The sequence below is a fragment of the Gigantopelta aegis genome, chromosome 6 (assembly GCF_016097555.1).
Source record: "Gigantopelta aegis isolate Gae_Host chromosome 6, Gae_host_genome, whole genome shotgun sequence".
NCBI classification, from domain to species: domain Eukaryota; kingdom Metazoa; phylum Mollusca; class Gastropoda; order Neomphalida; family Peltospiridae; genus Gigantopelta; species Gigantopelta aegis.
This window is the reverse complement of record NC_054704.1, coordinates 26,331,078-26,352,511: the sequence shown is the minus strand read 5'-3', so window position 1 is coordinate 26,352,511 and position 21,434 is coordinate 26,331,078. Positions and strand designations below refer to the sequence as shown.

The following is a 21,434-nucleotide window of genomic DNA, read 5'->3' as shown; positions in this document are numbered from 1 at the left end:
TGTAAGATGTTTCAGACAAATACAATATTTCTACGATTAAACTTACATATTAAATATATTTTCTTGTTTAGAATATCAATGTCTGTATATTCAATATGTTTCTGGTCGTGTTAATATTTGTAAGAAGCCCAAACTGGAAACTGGAAAATAAAATGAAATTTAACATAGTACAAATATTAGAATGATCAGAAACACGTTTAATATACAGCCATTAATATTTTATGCAGAAAAATATATTTAATATGTAATTACAGTCGTTAAAAAGTCTCTGTTAATTGATAACATCTTAAATATTGCAGCAAACTCGGGAATGTCCCTTTAATTTTATATATGGGATTCTTTGATATATAGGCACTAGACCAGAGCACACTACAGTGACTTTTTTTAAAGCATAATTCAGGTCACCCGGTCACATGTTTGAGGTCGGGACGTAGCCCAGTGGTAAAGCACTTGATGTGCGGTCAGTGTGGGATCGATCTCCATCATTGGACCCATTGGGCTATTTTTTGTTCCAGCCAGTACACCATGACTGATATATCAAAAGCCATGGTATGTACTACCCTATCTGTAGGATGGTGCATATAAAAGATACCTTGCTGTTAATTGAAAAGAGTAGCCCATGAAGTGGCGAAAGCAGGTTTCCTTTCTCAATATCTGTGTGGTCCTTAACCATGTCCAACGCCATATAACCATAAATAAATGTGTTGAGTGCGTCGTTAAATAAAACATTTCCTTCCTTCCTTTCGATCACGTATTTAGTACAAGGTCGGAAATTGTGACATTCAGGTTGATGTAAAATAAATATAGACATGATATTCGAAATAAAATTCCAACATAACAAAGCTAATTGAAGTATGTTTTTAATATTTTTATTTCTATGACAATCATCTCAACAAGAACGCATAATTTAATAAACATGCCGTCGTCTGATGTTCGCTTCCAGGTTCCTGGGGGATTCCGACGCAGAGCCTACTAGGTCTTTTGACCTCAACCTAAGTCTTGACTGGGGTACCTGTCACGAGGCGGCCGTCGTTGGGCCTCGGGGGGAGCTTGTCGTCCACTAGCGGATGGTCTAACGATCTACCGGTCACGAACCCCGGTGCAGGGGGACTTGCGGCCGGGGAAGCCCCGCTAAACGCACATCCATCCAGCTACGGGGTCGCCTGCAGTTACAGCATTTACAAGTCTTCCTCATTCTGTACATCACATTGAACAACCCCCGACTGATGATAACCCTTCTCGACAACCTTTGACCCTGTCTGCAATGGTAGCTTATTTCGCCGAAAGTCTTAGGCGGAGTCTCTCATGCCATTCCAAGCGACCGACCATCTGTTTGTGGACGCCTCACGAGAAGGTTGGGAAGTCATTTCAACAGTCAGACATCGGGGCTGTGGTCTGCCGTTGAAGCCATTTTCCACATAAACGTGTTGGAGCTTCTGGCAGTGTTCAATGCGATACGTCATTGGCGTCGGCACTTGCTCCATGCAACTCTTATGGTAGCAACTGACAACGTGTCAGCGGCGGCCTACATCAATCGTCAGGGCGGAACTCATTCCAGCAGTCTGCTCGATCTCATTTATCGTCTGTTCAAGCTGACAGATGCAATCCCGCTGTAACTCAGAGCATGTCACATACCAGGGGTGTCGAATGTTCTGGCAGACATGTTGTCAAGACCGTCCGCTCCACAAAGCACCGAGTGGATGCTCAATCCAGAAGCGTTCCGGTGGGTGTGTCACAGGCTCTGGACACCAACTGGTGATCTTTCTGTGACGTGCTTCATTCGTCAACTCCAATCGTACGTGTCACTGGTACCGGATTCCGGCGCATTGGATCTCGACGCCTTGGCCATCAGTTGGGACAATCTGGATGCGTATGCGTTCCCGTCACCAGTGTTGCTACCGAGAGTCCTCCAGCGGTTTCAGGAGTTCCATTGTCGGATACTTCTCATTGCTCCAAAATGGCCAAGCGGAATTTGGTATCCAGACCTTCTACGTCTTGTGGCACCAGATCCTCTACCACTACTTGATTGGGATCGCCTCTTGCTTCATCCCATTTCGAGACAGCACCATCCACATCCAAGCTTGTACCAACTACATGCGTGGACCTTATCTCCGACGGTTTAAGGAAGAAGGGGTTTTCTTTGACCACATCGGCGATTTTGAAAACTCCATGTTCAAGGGTTTCAAGCACAAGGATCAGATTCAACGGTTTCGGCCACCGAAATGGGACCTTAATCAAGTTCTGAGGGCCTTGTCTCAAGCACCTTACAAGCCTGCTGCGAAGGCCTCTTTAGAGGTTTGGACAAGGAAGACAGTGTTCTTGATATGGTTCACTACAGCGGCAAGAGTGTCAGAGATACATGCTTTGGATGTCGACAAGGTGCGTTTTAATCGCGACTACTCTTCATTTTCACTGGGTCTTTTGATGAACTTTGTTGCTAAAAATCAGTTGCTGGATCAATGTCCTCGCATCTATGATGTTAAAGCACTCTATTCCATTGTGGGTTCACATGATGTGGAAGATTTGTCGTTGTGTTCTGTTTGAACTCTTAAGCTGTACCTGGAGAGAAGAGAACTGCCACCTTTCGCAAACATCGACAGAGAATTGTTTCTCTCTTGCAACCAGAGACATTTGAAAGACATTACTAAAAACACAGTGTCTACTTGGTAACGTTCACGATTTTGTGTGCCTACCAATCAGCAGGGTTACCTCCACCGTCGGCGTCTTAACCCACATGAACTGCGTGCCTTAGCCGCTACTATGTCGCTGCATTGTAACACTCCGGGTTCCAGCATCGTATCCGGGGTGTTATTGGGCCACCGATTCCATCTTCGCGAACTACTATCTGCAAGATGTATCGACCGACGACGTAGAGAGATTCCATCATCTGGGTCCGGTGGTTGCAGCTCAAACTCTGGTTAACTCTGGTCGTCCTCGTTGTCGTTGATGTCGGATTCAGGACTGTACCTCAAGATGTCCATTGAATCGACAAGTGAGGACTTCATTTGACAAATTGTTTTTGCACACCTTTCTGAAGTTTTGCACTGATTGGTGTCGGAACTTTTTGTATGGATAACACTAGTTAGTCAATGCACTGCACAACTTCTCCACCGTTTTACTAGTAAGAAAAAATCGGGTTTTGTTGGTTTAATGTTCTGATGGATACTTCCACCATATTTGTTTCTGTTTGGTATACAATTATTGGTTGGATGGTTACCTAACACCTGCATCTGTGGTGGTGATGCTTACCCACCATTCAGAACTTCCTTGTTGGAGAACGAATTTGTGACCCTTTTCGTAATTCACGACTTCATTCATCCACACCACTGACGGATGCCACCTTTCCCACTGTTAATACTAACAGCATAGATATTGGTTGTTATGCATCGCTTGGAGGATGGGCTAATTTTGGTTGGCTTTCTTTCTTCCACTGTCAGTTTCCTACCGGTCCATGGGGAGAAGACTTGTGCATCTTCGGAGTACGGAACCCGCCACCATCTGTTGAAAGCTGCTCTAGTTATGAGGACAGGTGATGTTGAAAAGAAATGGAGAAAACTTGAGGTGTTTTCTCTTTTATAGATACATCACCTGTCCTCATGGGATGATTCCCACCCTTCCTCCCCTCTTCCAGTTCTCCGTTCGATTCGCTCAGGGAAAAGAAGGAAGTTATAGTCACGTGACCGGAACAGGAAGGGGTACACAGTGGAAGAATCTAAGCCATCCCATTGGCTGTTGGGATGTTCGAACCAGTCTACTAATCGTAGGGAATATGCACTAGTTATGAGGACAGGTGATGTATCTATAAAAGAAAAAACACCTCAAGTTTTCTCCATTTCCTACTTCCTTGTGCTTAAACTGTTTGGTTCTATATATAACTTAGAGTGGACACAAATGGTTACATACAGAAGCCTCACTTGGATTGGAGATTCAGTGAAAACCCACAAAGATGCATCATAAAAATCAACAAATATCAGTTTTAAGATCTATTCTTAAATTTACATCAGTGTCTTGGGAAATTTGGTTTTTATATTTAATGTTAAATACATTAAAACAATGAAAATTTCCAGTGTCTCAATTTTTGTCCTAAACTTGTAATTATTTTGGAAAAATTGAGAAATGTTTTTGTGATCTGTCCAAGGATATTAATTTTTTTTTCTATCGATTTCACATGTATCCAAGAAATATTTTAGGGGGAACTGAGACAAAATTACTGTCTAATTAATTGTGTGGTCAATTGTCAATGTGTGTCTGGAGGTCAAAAGTACCATTTTTAAAGGAGGACTCATATAGGGCAAATTATATTTACATCTACAACTTTGTTTCAGGTGAGATCCCATGTTTATACCATTTTTTAAAAATGCAATTGTAATTCATATCCTTATACAGTTGAGAAATATTTACCTTAAATTGCAATGTCCTACGTGTACTCTTCAATTATCTAAATTTTGAACTAGCTTTTGCTTCCAGCTTCAATTTCACCATTTTCATTAAATAAAATGTATATCTGTGATCTGTACGAGTAATATTTCCCTTAAATTAAGATTTAACAATATTCAGCTAATTATTACTTTGATATAGCATATTCGCAAAGTTCATTTGTTGCCATAATTGGACTGGCTTTAAAATTAACTGCAAATTCTTTTGGAATGTGTAGTTACCATTGAAGTAACACTTGTAACTCATAATGTTAGTGTCCTGTGGGTTTTAATTAGAAAATTACGATTTTCCACTATAAATATGATTAAGAGTATAGATGTATACTGACTGGTGATGCTTGTAAAAAAATTTATTTCAGGAAATTTGAAAAGTTTGAAGACTGATCCAGAGAAAAATGGAATTGATGTTTATGCCAGACTTAGGGCTTTTTTCGAAGAACACTATGGTGCATGCTACATGACACTTGCAGTTCAATCACAAGGTGAGAGTTATTTTGTTTACTTGTGCATTATTATCATAGGATTCACTTTCTATTAAAAATGTTTAAACTATGCGGTGCAGGACACAATATTTCAGTGGTTCACAAATCAGTTGTTTGATCCAACCCCATTCTGTGGGCCCATTGGACTATTTCTCATTCCATACCATTGCACCATGACTGGTATCAGGCCTTCGGATTTCACGGTAGCATGTCGGTAAAATCATGGAACCAAAATTTTTTTTCCCATGATTATTATATCGAGTACAACTATTCAACGAAAATAATATATATATAATTATTTTTTAAAATGTATGTTTCTGATATCACACTAGTAAAGAGTGTGTTTGACACAATCACAAGACCCGATTCAGATTGTTGTGTTAACCGAACATTCTGTGTTCCGGTTTAGGTAAACCTGAATCAGAGTTCCAACACGCACTAAAATAAAATGCATTGCACATGTCAACCAAAGTCACTGGCACTAATTATTTGTAGTGTATCTCTTAAATATAGGGGTCAAGAACTTGTATTTAAATTAAAATATAATTTTGTAGAAAATATTTAATCTGACTACTGTCACTGAAGTTGACAAGTTAAAGTCGATGTCACACATGTACTCGAGTACTGAAGGTGGCAACAAATAGGCTGCACTATTTCCTGTGGTTTACTTATGGGAGGAAATGACGTAGGCTTAAACTATTATTTTTATTTAGCTGTCAAAATCACAACAGCATGTGTATGATGGAGAGGGCGTGTCAAATATCAACTTTATATTGAGTTTCAAAACGTGTCTCTGCATAGATTTTTGCGATAATTTAAATCAATGGTATTAAAAATGGGTTCCCATGTCTTGTTTTCACGGAACCTAAAAAGTTTCTGATCGGTTCCCATGATCACAAGATAGGGAACCAAAAGTGTTTCCCATGAAATTTAAAATCCTATGGCCTGTGGTATGTAGTATGTCAAAAACCATAGTATGTGCCATCCTGTCTGTGGCAGGGTTTCTGCTAAAGGGTACAAAGGGGAAAATTATGTACCCTAAAATCTTGGAAATTAATGGATACATTTAAAAAAAAAATTCTACAAAGATTATAGTGAGAACTACGGTACTGTTGTTTTTACTGCATACCCTCAAATTATTTTCTTTTTATTTTATATTCAAATTATTTTTATTTGGCAGAAAACCTTTATGGAATAGTGCATATAAAAGATTCCTTGCTACTAATGGATAAATGTAGCGGGTTTCCTTTCCTTTATCATAATTAACAAATGTTTGATATCCAATAGCCGACGATTAATAAATCAATGTGCTCTAGTGGTGTCATTAAACAAAACAGACTTTCGTCAGTTACATAGATGTAATTCTTGGAACTAACAGTTGGTTAATTAACTAGGTAAAAAAAAAAAGTGAGAACCAACTTCCATTACCAAAGATTGTGAGATATTATCCTGTACAGAGGCATTAGATGTGACATATTTTGACACATCTCTCTTTCCTTAAAATGTGGTACTGAGTGGTCATCATCATATTAATTTTTACATTACATATCATTTGTTTTCAAGTTAACTCTTATGCATCCATCTTTACAATCAAAACATCATCACTAACCCAAGTTTCCAACATGAAATATGTCGTTTTGAATCTACATTTTTCATCCTCAAATTGTAAGAAAACAACTAATGTAACACATTCAAGATGTGTAATATTTTAGGAAACACCTTAATGAGTCTAATTAACCAAATAAAGTTTACTGAAGAACTTAATTAAACAATTTTTATTATTAAAACCCCCAAATCCCATGATCATGATCGTTATGATACTTTCACGAAGTTTATTTTCACTTTCAATCGACAACGAGTAATCCCATCTGTCATCTTCTTCAAAGTCTGTATCATCAGTTATTTTAGGCGAATATATCCTTTAAAAATCTTTAACTTTCATAAAATAATAATGTCCAACATATTTTAAAAGAAAATTTTTGCAAATGTCAAGAAATCGAACCCATGTGTGCGTTACATAATCAAATAACTTTTACACAAATTTTGACTGTTTCTTTTTGTTTTTAATACTGCAATATCAACTTAAATACGAATATCACATCCCTTTAGTCTGAGGCTAGCAGCTTAATCCCTACCCCTCCTATTGTTTTCTGATTTACTTAGTATGAGGGGTCGTAAGAATTATATGGTATAAATGTTGATTGAATGTTGCATATAGCAGTTTTTGTTATAATCTATGGCATCTGATTTGCACCTTGTAGGTTATATCTTATTCCCCATAGGTTTGTAGGTCCAAACTTTATAAAATTTTACAAGCTTGGGGCCAGATTTTAATTTATATTTATAGACTATTGCGTGAATGGAAGAGCCATATGGAATTTATGAGATGAATCTGGAAATTTGTTTTATTACCTAAGTGATAGATGGGTATAAAACAATTTCCAAACGAGTTTCATAAATTCCGTGTATAGCTTTATATGAGCTGTTACAGATCAAGTTTGATTTCATGGCAATTTACCCATTTTTCACATTGAACTTAGGAGATATGAAAAATTGTTTCCTAGGTATTGTTAGTTAGTTAGTTGAAAATTTGTGTATATAGGTTTATCATATACTGTTATAGATCAGGTTTAACTTTCATGATGATTTAAAAAAATTTTTTACTCTGTTAGGGCTCTTGAACTTGGGAGGTACACAAAAAATCTGATCCCTGTAGTGGACATTTATTGCTTCAAAATGCTTGTTTATTTTTTATCAACTATAATTTATAACAAATGCTAAATGTTTTGTAATCGCTTCATAATCGATATTAATAACATTCAGAGATCTCAATTTCACAGCTGCAACTGCTGTAAGCTTGCAACTGCTATAGCAACTTAAGTGACATCAGAAGTGTGCCATAACAGTTTTCAATCTATTATTAAGACCTTTGCGTGGAAAAATACAATATTTATTTAATCATTTAATGTAGACATGAGTAATAAATTAAGTGATTATTCTAAATGTCCTCAACAATTTTTTTCTTTTTATTGTTATTTACTTCTGTTTTCTTTTTTTAACAGAAAATTTGGATGATTTACAAAAAGTGGTGATGAAAGCATTTTCAGCTATACCCAGCAAGTGAGTGTTTTGTTTCGTACAAATATATAGTTTTTCAAAACAGTTTGCCACCTGACTCAAAGAAAACCAATTTGTTTTAATAATAGTAGAAAATAAAGTAGGAATAAGCTAATGAAACTAAATTTGCTACAGTTTAATACCTTATCTGTGTCGACAAAATGGAAAATGCAGTAGGGTTTTAATAAAAGGTATTCACAGTCTGTATGTTGATAAGATTAATAGAATCTGACAAATATTAAGTTGGTGTCCATTCATCACTGGATTGATTATCAACTGTTTAATTAGCACCAGATCAAAAGCAATGTATGTTTATTTCTGATTTAAAATAATGATTTGAACCAGTACATTTGAAGGGTCCAAGGGAATAACCTATGATGTCCAAACAGATAGTCAGTATTATAAAGGTTGTGTATGTCAAGGTCACAATGACACAAGAAAATAATAACCTTTATTACCTACGACGTACAGCATAACGAGGGTCATATTTATCGTACGATTTCCCTCGTATGTCATAACTAAATCGTATGTCCTCCTGACATTGTCATTTAACGATTGGCTGTTGTAAGAGTACATTTCTTTCTGATTGGCTGACACGACATTCCACAGATACTACTTTCTTCATTAATACATTTTTATTTCGAGTGTAAGCTGATCACATGCCGTAATGACAAATACATGTTTTTAATTAATTTAATAAAACATTAATTGATTATTTATGATAACTTGTATTATATTACGATGTAGTTGTGACACATCAAACACTTAATTATAAATATAACATTCACAACTGTTAGAAATCTATACTGAGGTCGACGAGTCACTTTTCGCACGCTTGTTTTGGCTTCGTACATAATAAATGTAGCATATCTTACCATAATTTTACTTGAAAGCCATATTTAGTAAAAGATACAATGTTTTAATCACAAGATTTTCTTCAAACACATTCAGGTTCGTTAATAATGTTCAAAAAAAAAAAAATTCAATAGCAATTTTGCACTAGAATTTTTCCAGCATTCTTAAAACGGAAACATCATGTACCCAATTTATAGTTACTGTAAGGAGATGCAAAGTGATGTCATTGGAATACTAACTTCATTCAAATTCAAAACTAATGATTTCAATTACTGTGTATTTGTTTGCTTTAATATAGTATACACATGCTTTACAATTTACAGCTGTTGATACATGTGTCCTCTTTACTTATGGGTGTATAAATATCACGTAACTTTAGAACAGGTTGTGATTTGGTTTTCAAGACATCAATGAACAAACATTACTCCGCCGTTAAGGAAACGTTAGTTTGTAAACAATGACTGGAATGTTCATTTAGCAAGACAGTTCTACGGTAATAAACAGAATATTACATTCGTGTCCATGACAGACGATGTTTACAACACTTGTGCCTAAATTATCGCATTTCCCTCGCTTTCGCTCGGGAAATATGATAATTTAGGTACTCGTGTCGTAAACATCGTCTGTCATGGACACTCATATAAGATCCTCTATTTAATTATGGTAGGTCCTTAACAGTTGTTGAAAAAGCATGTTTGCTTAGGTATAAATATTCCACGATTGCAGAGTTGTAAACTTAAATTAAAAGATATCACATTACCAAAAATGTGACATCACAAGTTATTCACGTGAACCCTTCATGTGTGTGTGTGTGTGTGTGTATGTATGTATATATATATATATATATGCCTCTTAAAAGAACAGAAAAAAACTAACCATGTGGTCATTCATTAAGTTATTTTCTTACACATCTGTTGGTGAGAACATCATTCATACTGCTAACACATATACGAATGTTAACAATTTAGAGAAATATGACTGGCTGCTACTAGGTGATGACCAGGTCACCACTGCCATACCATTCAATGACAAAAAAACATGATTGAAATCAATTACTGTGATGTACAAGTTTACCTGAAATTGACATGTCTGTGACTCCTAGTTTACAAGTAGTAGAGCCGTAAATAAATTTTAGTTTGAAAAGGAATTAAAAAAAAATTTAATTGGTTTTTGAGGATATGTAAGAAATAGAATACTACATTTGTGTCCATTAAATACCATTTATCTAACAACTTGTATAAAAACGTATCCGACTTGCTTTCAATCGTTAGATACGTTTTAAAACAATTTGTAAGATAAATGGTATCTAATGGCCACTCATGTAAGTATTCTCTATTTCTACCTTCATTTCAGCTTCACCAGTACTGCCTCTGTTATTTTGGAAGCTCTAGCATATTTTGGCTTTTCTTTTTTAAATCAAGCCTCCTTCTTTATTAAAAATTTTGCTGTCTAATCTTTTGAGAGAGAAGTAACTTCGCCCTATAATTTGGACCTTGCCTGTGTATGTGTTATATGTTAGAATGGAGGTATATAATAGCATTATTTGTCACTGAGCTTCTGGTAGCTTACTAGTTTCTGTCTAATGCTAGTAATTGAGTTTCTTTTTTACTTTACTAAATGTTAAATTTTTGGTAAATGTCTGTGCACCAATATATAGTGGAAATATTGAGTTAACAATGTATTCTAGGTTGTTGTTTTTATCCCCACAGATATACTTGTTGTGAAGTGAAACCAAGACCAGCATATCTAGACTTGAAGGTAGGTTTGAAGTAATAGGATATTTTTGTTTTTAAATAGATAACTGTATATTATTTATTTAGGGATTAGCTATATAGAGATTATTATACGAGCTTGTGTGTCCTGATACAAGTTTCATTAAAGCAAATGATTTACACATGAGTGTAATAATTGTGTAATAATTTCTTTATTATCCATAATATTATTTTTATGAATAACAAGCTAGGACCATGTCAAAATGTTTCAAATGTAACTAGCATGAAACGACGTCCTTTTCCGAAATGATGTCATTTTGGTGTAAGACTGGGGAAGCCACATTAAAGGGGAAATAAACTCAAATATGAGCCTTATTTGTTGGAAAGATGCATACCTGGATCACCAACATATACTGATTCTTTAACTAAGGAAAAACGCGTAATATTGAGTTAATAAAAAAAAATCATTATTTCTGCTAACTGGGTGCAGCCATTTTCTTTTGTTTTTGTTGCTTCCGATACTCTAACTTGGGGCGAAGTGATGTCAGCTCCTACCAACTCTTGTATGCACAGTGTAAACAAACACAGTAATTTACGACAAGGCGCTTCGCTTTCATCAACCTGACTTGTAAAACAACAGAAATGACTTGATAATAAACTATTTAACTTAATATATTTTAATTTGCATTTATAGAACGAAATGGGGTTATAGAGTATTTTTCTCTCTTAAATAATCCAAAGAATAAATACCTACTATTAGGCCTATTGGTAGGGTATGTTGGAGCAAAACTGACCACTCACGATACCCAAGTGATAATGTTCTTTTCTTTGGGACTCTGTAATTTGTCAGTTTTGTGATTTTAGATGGGAACGTTTTACAGAATGATTTACAGTAATACAGCATTACAGCTGATGATGTCCATTACCATGTTTTGGGTGGCAGGTATTACCCTGTGATGTTAAAAAAATACCGCCAGTACATAATTTTGTGTCTAGATGGCTGTAATTAATGGCTTGTTTACCTACCAAATATACACCTGCCAATCAGGGATCACAGATGGAGGCCACTGAAAGTATAGACCAATTAACTAAGAAAACACTCCGTTTATCATTTCAGTACATAGGTTAATGCATGGACAAAACATGATACAGGTATTTCGATACTTTAACAATGGTGCTTTATATTGTAAAATAATATATACTTATTGCTGGCTTACTGGGCTGGATATTATTACAGAACATTGTGCAAAATTCAGGTATGTTTGTTTTTTTAGTTCTAAGACTAATTCCTGACGTGACGCATTAAGTATTACGTAACCACCGGCTCGCCAGTGGGCGTATTCACTGGGATGGTACAAAATGGCTGTGCCCGTTGTATTTAATAGCTGTCACATTTAAACATTTTATTAATTAAATATATTAATATACTTGTTGATATTAAACAATAATATGCATTATATATCGTGGAATATGCATACCAGTCCAAATCCCTTGCCCAAGCATTCCTTTAAGTTATGACGTTGCTTCCCCAAATTACATCATTCGTTGTGCACATGAAATCATTATGACACACGTGTGTCATACTGGTTATATTTCCCTGAACTATGTGCATAATAAATAGTAGTACTACTTAGTATTTTGTTTGTTTGTGCAATTATGTAGAGAAAAAAATGTTCTGCACTTTGTACAACTCTGGACACATAATATGGTCAGTAAGTCACTTAAGATTAATTGTTTCAATGGTTGTAGTTGATTGTCTATATGAATAAATTGTTTACTTTGCTGCAGAACATTTGACATCCAATTTATTTTTAGTACATTTAATCTGTCTTTGTTTTTTAGGATCCTTTTGAAACCAAAGAATTCAGAAAAATTTACCGAGGTATGTTCAACTTCATTAAACAAAATTCTGTAATTATTATCTTGCTAACCACTTGTGGGTTCTTTTCAGTCTGTCTCTAGAATATTTAGAATATTTTAAGCTTTAGAGAATAGATAAGTTTTGTTTTCCTCCCATGATACACCATTCTTCTATTTCTTTTAAATATTGAATTTGAAATAGACAAGAAAAGGTGGGAAATGCAGTTCAGGGCACGTGCTTATAAAAGTTTTAGAATCTAGATTCAGTCTTTAATGATGTCACATGCATGTAATTTGTATGGTGTTGCCATGGCGTTAAAGTCTCAGACTATAAGAGTCTGGACTAAAAGTTTTATAGGCTTTGTGCATAGATGTTATTTCTAAACTGTTTGGGTAATTTTTAATATAGTTTTCACTGTAAGAAGCTATTTACTTCATAATAATCCTTGTGTTATTGTGAGCTGTGTATTTTCAATAGCTGATGTATTTTTGTGCTGGGGTGTCATTAAACTATCATTCATTTTATTTAGTTTTTGTGAGTTTGTTATTGACTTTTCAGTAATCCCAATGGAAGATACGCACAGGCTGGAGATCACCTGGGCTTTGCCACCAATGATAAAACACTACAAAGAGAAGCCACTCCAGTATTTGTCTGCATTGATAGGACATGAGGGAAAGGGCAGCATCTTGTCATATCTCAAGAAAAAGTAAGCATAGTCGAAATAATCAAAAATCAGATTTTTTTTATTTAAATCAGATTTTTAAAATTTAAATCAGATTAATTTGATTTTTTTTATTTTTACTTTAATTTGGAGCTTCTGAATTGAATACTTGCTCCCTATTAAATACACGATTTGGAAGCTTCACTGCATTCTGAAAGGAAATACCTCGAACATCTAGAAATGAGGCAACAAAATGCATTTTGGGGATTATTGAGTTAATGTTTAAATACTTGTGTTTAGCCAGGATGGCTATATAAGGTGATTTGACACGTGAAGTCAGTGACTTCAAGTCACATCTGTTGGATCTGACTCTAGAGCATCCCCAAATTCGTCCAATTTACCACATTGAAGCAGAGTGGCTTCACTTGACACCTTCTATTGTGTTGATCTCCCAGGATCATCCCAACCATAGATTTGGGGGAATTGTCACTGATCAGTATGACTTGTTAGACTACATGGTGTTGAAATCTAATTGCAATTCAATTATAAATATATGTAAAAATAATTATCTAGCGTAAGTAACAATTGATTTTAAATAACACTTCATTTTTTGTACTGCAAGTTAATTGATAAATCACATGTTTACAAAATAATCAATAAAAATAAATGCAATAATCATAAAAATCAAATGAAACATAATAAAAATTTAAAAAATTGAAATGCATGATTTAAAAAAAAAATGTGCAGTGATTTAAATCAATGATTTAAATCAAATGATTTAATTCAAACAACTCTGAGCACAGTAATAGTGAAACAGTATTGCAAAGATAATGTCAAGCTTTAATATAAATTGTTTAACCTTCTGACTACACCAGGTGAGATATTTCACCAGGTGCACATCTGACTAGCCAGAAATAATAAAACAACTGGAGACTATGATGACTGTTTGCCTTTTTGTTTGTCTGAAAAATACCTAGAATTTTCGCTTGACAACAATGTCAGAATGTTGCGGTCTTTTTAAGGAACTGATAGCTGATTGTGACAGCTAATTTGATAATGAATTTAACTATTTTACTAGCAACAAAAATCAGTAAATATTGGAATATGAATCGTAGTTTGTTTTCAAAAACAGTTTGGAGAGCAAATTAATGTATTATGAAATATATTATTCAAATTTAATTTCAGTTTGTGTATATGGTCAACATACATTAGCTTGAAGTCTGATACATTCACTTTGACTATTAGTAGTTTACTTTAGCAAAGAAAGGGTACACTATCAGCACTCGAAAGAGGAAGTAAAATGTGGCTTGCTGTTACTATTTTTAATTAGCAGGCCAAAAGAAATACGTCATGCTAAGACAATATACAGAAATAGGATGGCAAGGGACCATGTGCATGGCATGATTATGCAAGACCGACAGTTAACCACCTGGTACATAGCTAGTAAAATAGGTATCTCATAAGAAATAATTCAGAACAACTTTTCTTGACAAACATGCTGTCCATAACAAAGGTTTCACGAAATGTGTGTTATTCCACCAGTGGTTGTGATGACAGCACTGCATGTTTGTGGCTTCAAGTTTATTGTTTATCCACCATATTCTCTAGATCTAGCACTGTCTGACTTTAAACAATTGATAAGACATTTCTTCTGTTGATGAGTTCCAAGCACTGCAGCAGCACCAATGGCAGAAGTGTGTGAACCTCAAAAGAGAAAAACATTGAATAGTGACAGGTAGGCATGCCTATAGGTCAAGTCCCTCCTAATTAAGCTAAAAATGTTTCAACCATCCCGTCGTATTAAAAAAGTATTACTTGCCTTTTGTTTTATACACTTACAGATTTTGGGCACTTGAGTTGTGTGCTGGTAACTCGGGATCTGGTTTTGAAATGAACTCGACCTGGTCTAGCTTCTATGTGAACATCACTCTCACAGAGTGCGGTCTGAAGAATGTATATGAGGTGAGATTAGCGACAGTCAGCCATGCTGTAGAGGACAACTTCATCTGTGATCAGTTTTCAAAACAAAATTTTCTTGATCATAACTGTGAGATAATTCATATAAAAGATTCACCAGCTCTTAATCTCAATACTATGTGTAGCAATGACAATTGTTACAAACCTGTATGTAGATATTTTATGACGTTGGGTTTTTGACATACTTTTGTAACCTAATTTGCTGTTCCAAAACAGTGAACTTTATCGGTGTGTGATCATGTGTTTTCACACGTTCCACCCCTTTGTGCATCAGCCTGGTAGTTATGATTAAAACGATGTGCTGGAGTGTTGGTAATATTTTCTTTTGTTTTCATGCATTTTGTCTTGTTACAGGTCATGACAGTGGTGTTCCAGTATATTCTGAGATTACAGCAATTAGGCCCACAGCCATGGTTTTATCTTGAGCTACTGCAGATAGAAGCATGCAAATTTAGATGGAAAGAACCGGTAACTAAGTTTTATAGAAAACATGTTCATTTAACCTTTAGACAACTGGATTAATTTTTGACAAAAACTACATTGAGTCAGTACAAGTTTATAATTTTTACTCACATATATTCACTTAAATGTTTTATAAATACATACAGTAAAGTTCATATTTGAATTGGTAAGTATTAGTTTCGTGGGTTTTTATAATTTTATGATATTTTAAATCAGTTAATGTTGATTAAAATTAGGCAAAAAAATTTTGAAAAAGTTGCATTTACTTACTGGCATTTGTAGCCAGCTGTCCAGTATTTATGTCTATTATTCCCAATAACAGTGGTTTTCTGACCAGAATTAAAAAAAAAAACAAGCACTACGATTCATATCCCAATATTTGGGGATTTTCGTTGTTGGTAAAATGATCAAATTCCTTATTAAATTAGCTGTCACAATCAGCTATCGATCCCTGTAAATGACCGTGACATGACGCCATTGTTGTCAAGTGAAAATATTTGCCCAAAACCACTTTTTTAACTCAAAATTCCACGGTACTTTCTATTGAAAAACAACAAACAAACGCTAACATGCTGTCAAATAAACAGTTTTCTGTTTATAAAAAAAAAAAATGTTTCTGATAAGTTGTGTACAAAACGGCGGGAAATATGAATTCGGAAATGCACTGTATACAGTGTACAGTATGTCGACTGCAGTAGTCAGAAGGTTAAATGGAGGATTTACAACTAAGTTTGAAAAATGTGTAAGTTTAGATAGAAAGAGCAAGTAATCATTTCATAAAGTTTTAAGATGAAATCAGCAGTTTATGATATTTTATAGAACATGCAAGTTGAGGTGAATAGAGGGCATAAGTAGAAGTGACATCTACTTTCCCAGAAGTAAGGGGAGAAGTTTGATAAAAATAGGCGAAGTGAACATTTATTGATACATTTTGTAACATGTTTCCATGTTCTGCATTCATTTGGAAAAATTCTGAATTATACACTTGATTCTAATTGTAATATTTTGATATAAAATGTACTTCCAGTAATAAAATTTAAACAAAACAATTATATGTCTCATTAAAAATGTGATATTATTAAGTAGTTGATAATGTGTCGTTATGTTAAAATGAAAATAATAATTAGTATATTCTGGCATTACTGAAATGAAGGTGGCTGAGGATTAACAACGCTTGACTGATCACAGCAAATGGCACAACATATGTCGATGTACAGTCTGGCACCAAAATAAAAATACAAACCGACATACATTGACAAGGAGCCAAGTGAGCTATGACACTAAACAAGTCGGGGGTCTTGACGTCTGTTGTGTGATTTCAGTTTTGAAATCAGGATATGTCCAAAATATTACGCCGACTTCGACTTCTCACCACTGCTACTTGACTTGAGCCAAATTTCGGTGAATGAGTCAGTTTCGCCGGCAAGATTAGGGTCTAACTAAGTGCACTGTTATGTCTTAAACTAGACTGATCATTTAACTGTACTTGACCTGTAGACTACTAGATTAATTTTTGACAAAAACCACGTTGAGTTTATACTTTTTACTCACATATATTCACTTAAATGTTTTATGAATACATAAAATAAAGTTCATATTTGAATTGGTAAGTATTATTTTCATGGGTTTTTATAAGTTTTATATTTTAGATCAGTTAATGTTGATTAAAATTAGGCAAAAAATTGAAAAAGTTGCGTTTACTTAGGGCATTTGTGGCCAGCTGTTAACAGTGATTTTCTAGTCAGAATTAAAAAAAAAAACCCAAAAAACTACGATTCATATCCCAATATTTGGTGATTTTCGTTCTTGGTAAAATTATCAAATTAGCTGTCACAATCAGCTATAGATCCCTGAAAATGACCGTGACGTGCCGCCATTGTTGTCAAGCGAAAATACTTGCTGAAAACTACTTCCAAGGTATTTTCCATTAAAGAACAACAAACAAAAGCTAGCATGCTGTCAAATAAACTGTTTTGTGTTAGTGTCTTGTGCAAAATGGCAGGTAATATGAATTGGGGAATGCACTGTATACAGTGTACAGTAGGTCGACTGGCGTGAAGTTGGGCAAGATATCTCGCCTGCAGTAGTCAGAAGGTTAATAAATCAAATTATTGATTACCTAGTAATAAAACCATATTTCTATTCCCTGCAATATGGAACAGTATTATCATAGAAGATATTTCCTACTTTTACAGGGTGATCCAGTAGACTATGTGGAGAGTGTGTCAGAGTGTATGCATTTATATCCTCCTCCACACTATCTGATGGGCAAGCATCTCTTCATGAAGTATGATGAAAAGGTGATTCTGCATTCCGTTTAACATATTTTAATGATTGTAGGCTTACTGTCTTGCCGTGACCAAGTCAAAAGGCGAGATATATGTATTACTTTTTCAACACTGATAGTTTTTGTGGTTTAGCTCCAATGTTAAATTTTCACATTTAGGTCCATTTCTCAATGAAACTTGATGGTTTTTAATTGCATCTTTGAATATTCATTTAAATGTTACACAAAAATATATATATATTTAATGTTTTAAAAAAAAAAAAAATATTTGTTATTAATTATTTAACTGTATCAGTTTTATGGTAGGTGATACATTTAATTCTTGTAGTCACATAATATTTCAGAATGGGATGTAACTCATGGGTATAATCAGTGTTTAGGATTTGTCCATCTCGGTGGAAAAACTCAATGGGTTGTCCCCAGTCCAGCCAGTGATCTGCAACAGTTACTGTCAATAATAAGTTGTGATGTGTGCCATCTTGTCTGTGAAAAATGCATATAAAACTTGTTCTGTAGACAGTTATCCTGTAACAGTTGTGCTGTAAAATTAGGATGTGAAAGGCTGTTGTATATGATTTCATGTCTGAAGGGAAGCACATAGATATGCCTTGCTGTTAACTGCTAAAAGTAGCCTGCTATGATTTCACAATGTAATGGGTTGTCATTAACCAAATGTTCCTTTCCTTTATAAAATACATTTATTCTGACACGCATGATCATTTGATTTCAAATGGTAATTTTTCTTTTAGATGATAAAAATGTGTACAGATGCCTTGCAGCCCCATCTGGCTAACATTGTGCTTTTGTCCAAGACATTTGAAAGGCAACGTTTATGTGATCTTGAAGAACCCTGGTTTGGAACAAAGTATGGTGTCACAGGTTAGACATTTATACAGAGCTTCAGTATAATATACAAGTATGTAGCCAAATTATGCTTGTATATAGTTTGGAATCGTCCTCATTTAAAACAGGATTTATTTTTTATTATTATTATATATTTTATATACATTGATATGTATTCTTTATATAGAAACATGATCTACAAAAGACAATACTGGTCACATAAATAGGTGAAATGTTTCCATATATGGTAATTTAAAATATGAACAAAAAAAGGACAGTCTGGTTAAAGTTGAAAAACTTTATATTTTCATTTTTTTTCACGTTTATCTGATATTAAATAATGCTATTATGTGTATGACCATAAAATTTGTATGACATTGTTTCAGATGTGGAAGCTGAATGGTTGTTTTCATGGGATGGTAAGTTATTCATAATTTTATATATTTTTGGAAATACAGGGTTTCATTAGTTTTTACTAAATAAAGTCAACTGATGTTTTACAGATAACATGTCAGGTTTGTCCATGAATTTCTGACTATTCAAGTTCACAAGGTGTAAAATGTATTCAAATTAATTTAAAAAAAACCCCTCATTTTAAGCTACTACTAATTAATGAAATAGTTGACAGGAATGTGTAATTTAGTGTACTTTTATCAACACAGCTTGGTAAACAAATACAAAGGATTTATTGATTTAGGACTGATCCTGTTGAAAGTAACGGGCAAAGCAAAGAAAACACATTTTGCTGTCAGAACAGTTCAAGATGCTTTTGGATCAGGATTTGCACACTTTATGGCAATTTGATTGGCTGGACAGCGCTGAATTTTTTTTTTTGCCCCTCCTCCAACCTGACTTGCAAGTTGTCAGATTATTCATACGTAATAAATATACATCTTGTCGTAATTTTAGTTTATTTCAAAAACACCTTTCCTTTCCTTTTTTACATGAAAACAAGTTAAAATTATTGGAAGGCTAAGATGGGCTATAAAGTGTTTCCATTCCAGAGAAACCTTTTTAGTAGCATTGATGTTCTACATTTGTGTTAACATGTAACAATTATCAATAAGCAAACTAGTATTTTTTATGTATTTAATGTTAATTCATATTTACATCTTTTAGTTTATCTGCCATGCAATTGAAATCTAAGACAGGTTAATTACTTACTCTTGTTAGTTGTGTTTTTAAACTGACTGAATCCATATTCATTTCAAGACTAGTGATTTGTCAGTGACATCAGTAATTGGCCATATGCCATAAAACATATTTTTTAATGAATCTTTGTTCTCCAACACAACATAAACAAGCCTATAAATGTATTCAATGCAAAAAAATTGTTATATTCAAATGCATCCTTTTTCTAAAGTATGTAACAGTGCAACATTTTGAGGAGAGTCCAGGAGCCCAACGTTCACAAAAATTATATAAGACTCTAGCTTGGTTAGCATATGAGTCCGCATAGCTCGTAAAAGTTATTTGTACAAATTACATTGACTCTTCAAAATGACACAGTCAAAATCATAAGGAAACCACAGTATTGAATATTGATTTTTCCCATGGTTTCATGTAAAACATTTAGTGTATCTTCTGTTCTACTGGAGACACGCACAGCAGGGCTCGCTGAGTTGGTGGCTGGCTCTAAAGATTTACAAACAGGGAGTCCTTATGACACTTAATTTTTTTAAACCAAAATCGCAGACTGTAATAATATTTAATTATAAGAATTGATTGCAGTTATTTTTTGGTTCATATGCGCTCTTTTGTATGACCCTCTACAAGGATCATACAGTGTGCACATAATTTTGTTTGGTTCAAAGTTGCATAAACCAAAAATAATTGCAGTTAAATCTTAATTGATGAAATAACAATTGCTGTAATCACAAAAAAGACTTATACTGTCTAGTTGTAAATCTATAGTGGACTTTTGATAATAGTCATGTTACAGCAAACAGGATACACATGTTTACTGACAACTGATTGTGATTGAGGAAACCTAATGTACAACTTTGTACATAGTTGGTGGTAATGTATAATAGATAACACACCTGGATTTTGATTCCAATACCTACATCCTTTGTCAGTCTGTACAGATATTTGTTTTAATATACATTGTAAACTGATGGCAAGTGTATTCTGTATTGTGATTGGTTAATTACATTCTTTTTCCTGGATCAAATGAAACTAACACCCAGGAAGCTAATGACATCATTAGAAAGTGATGTCATTTGCAATTGGAACAGCCCAAGTTGATGGTTCAAGGGTCTACAGTTAGATTGTGGCCAGGTATCTTTTTCAAGAAATATCAAATACACAGTCCCATAGAATAACAATTCAGTTTACAATGGACATAACCATATGGAGTTTTTAGATTTGTGGTTGTTAATGTCTTTTTGATGCCTGAAAATGTTTAATTTTTAACCTCAGGCTAACGCCTTTGGTCAGAAATGACATTTGTGGGATCAAATAGACAATAACACCCGCAAATCTTAAAAACTCCATATGGTTATCTCCTAAGTGTTTACTTTAATTAGCATATTGTGTTTATTACAACTTGAATCTTTTTATGATAGATATGGAACCACTAGATGAACTACAATTGCCATCGCCTAACCCTTATATTGGTAAGTGTTTTATATTTTGGGTTGGGTTTGTGATTATTAATTATAAATATGGATATTAAGCATCCTATTTATTTATCTTACATTTTATAGCCCATGTCTTTGAATAAATCCCCCTCCTTTTTG

At 34.3% G+C, this 21,434-nt stretch overlaps 1 protein-coding gene across 3 annotated transcripts in view; it reads left to right on the top strand.

The window, feature by feature from the left end:
* LOC121373873 (nardilysin-like) overlaps positions 1-21,434 on the top strand; it is a 62,861-nt gene that overhangs the window by 20,648 nt on the left and 20,779 nt on the right. For all 3 annotated transcript variants that reach the window (XM_041500657.1, XM_041500655.1, XM_041500656.1), the window contains exons 10-20: positions 4,796-4,918; positions 7,981-8,038; positions 10,600-10,648; positions 12,445-12,484; positions 13,022-13,169; positions 14,966-15,086; positions 15,456-15,569; positions 17,759-17,863; positions 18,600-18,729; positions 19,080-19,112; positions 21,261-21,311. In XM_041500657.1, coding sequence (XP_041356591.1) covers positions 4,796-4,918; positions 7,981-8,038; positions 10,600-10,648; positions 12,445-12,484; positions 13,022-13,169; positions 14,966-15,086; positions 15,456-15,569; positions 17,759-17,863; positions 18,600-18,729; positions 19,080-19,112; positions 21,261-21,311 — 972 coding nt within the window. The remainder of the gene's footprint in view (positions 1-4,795; positions 4,919-7,980; positions 8,039-10,599; positions 10,649-12,444; positions 12,485-13,021; positions 13,170-14,965; positions 15,087-15,455; positions 15,570-17,758; positions 17,864-18,599; positions 18,730-19,079; positions 19,113-21,260; positions 21,312-21,434) is intronic.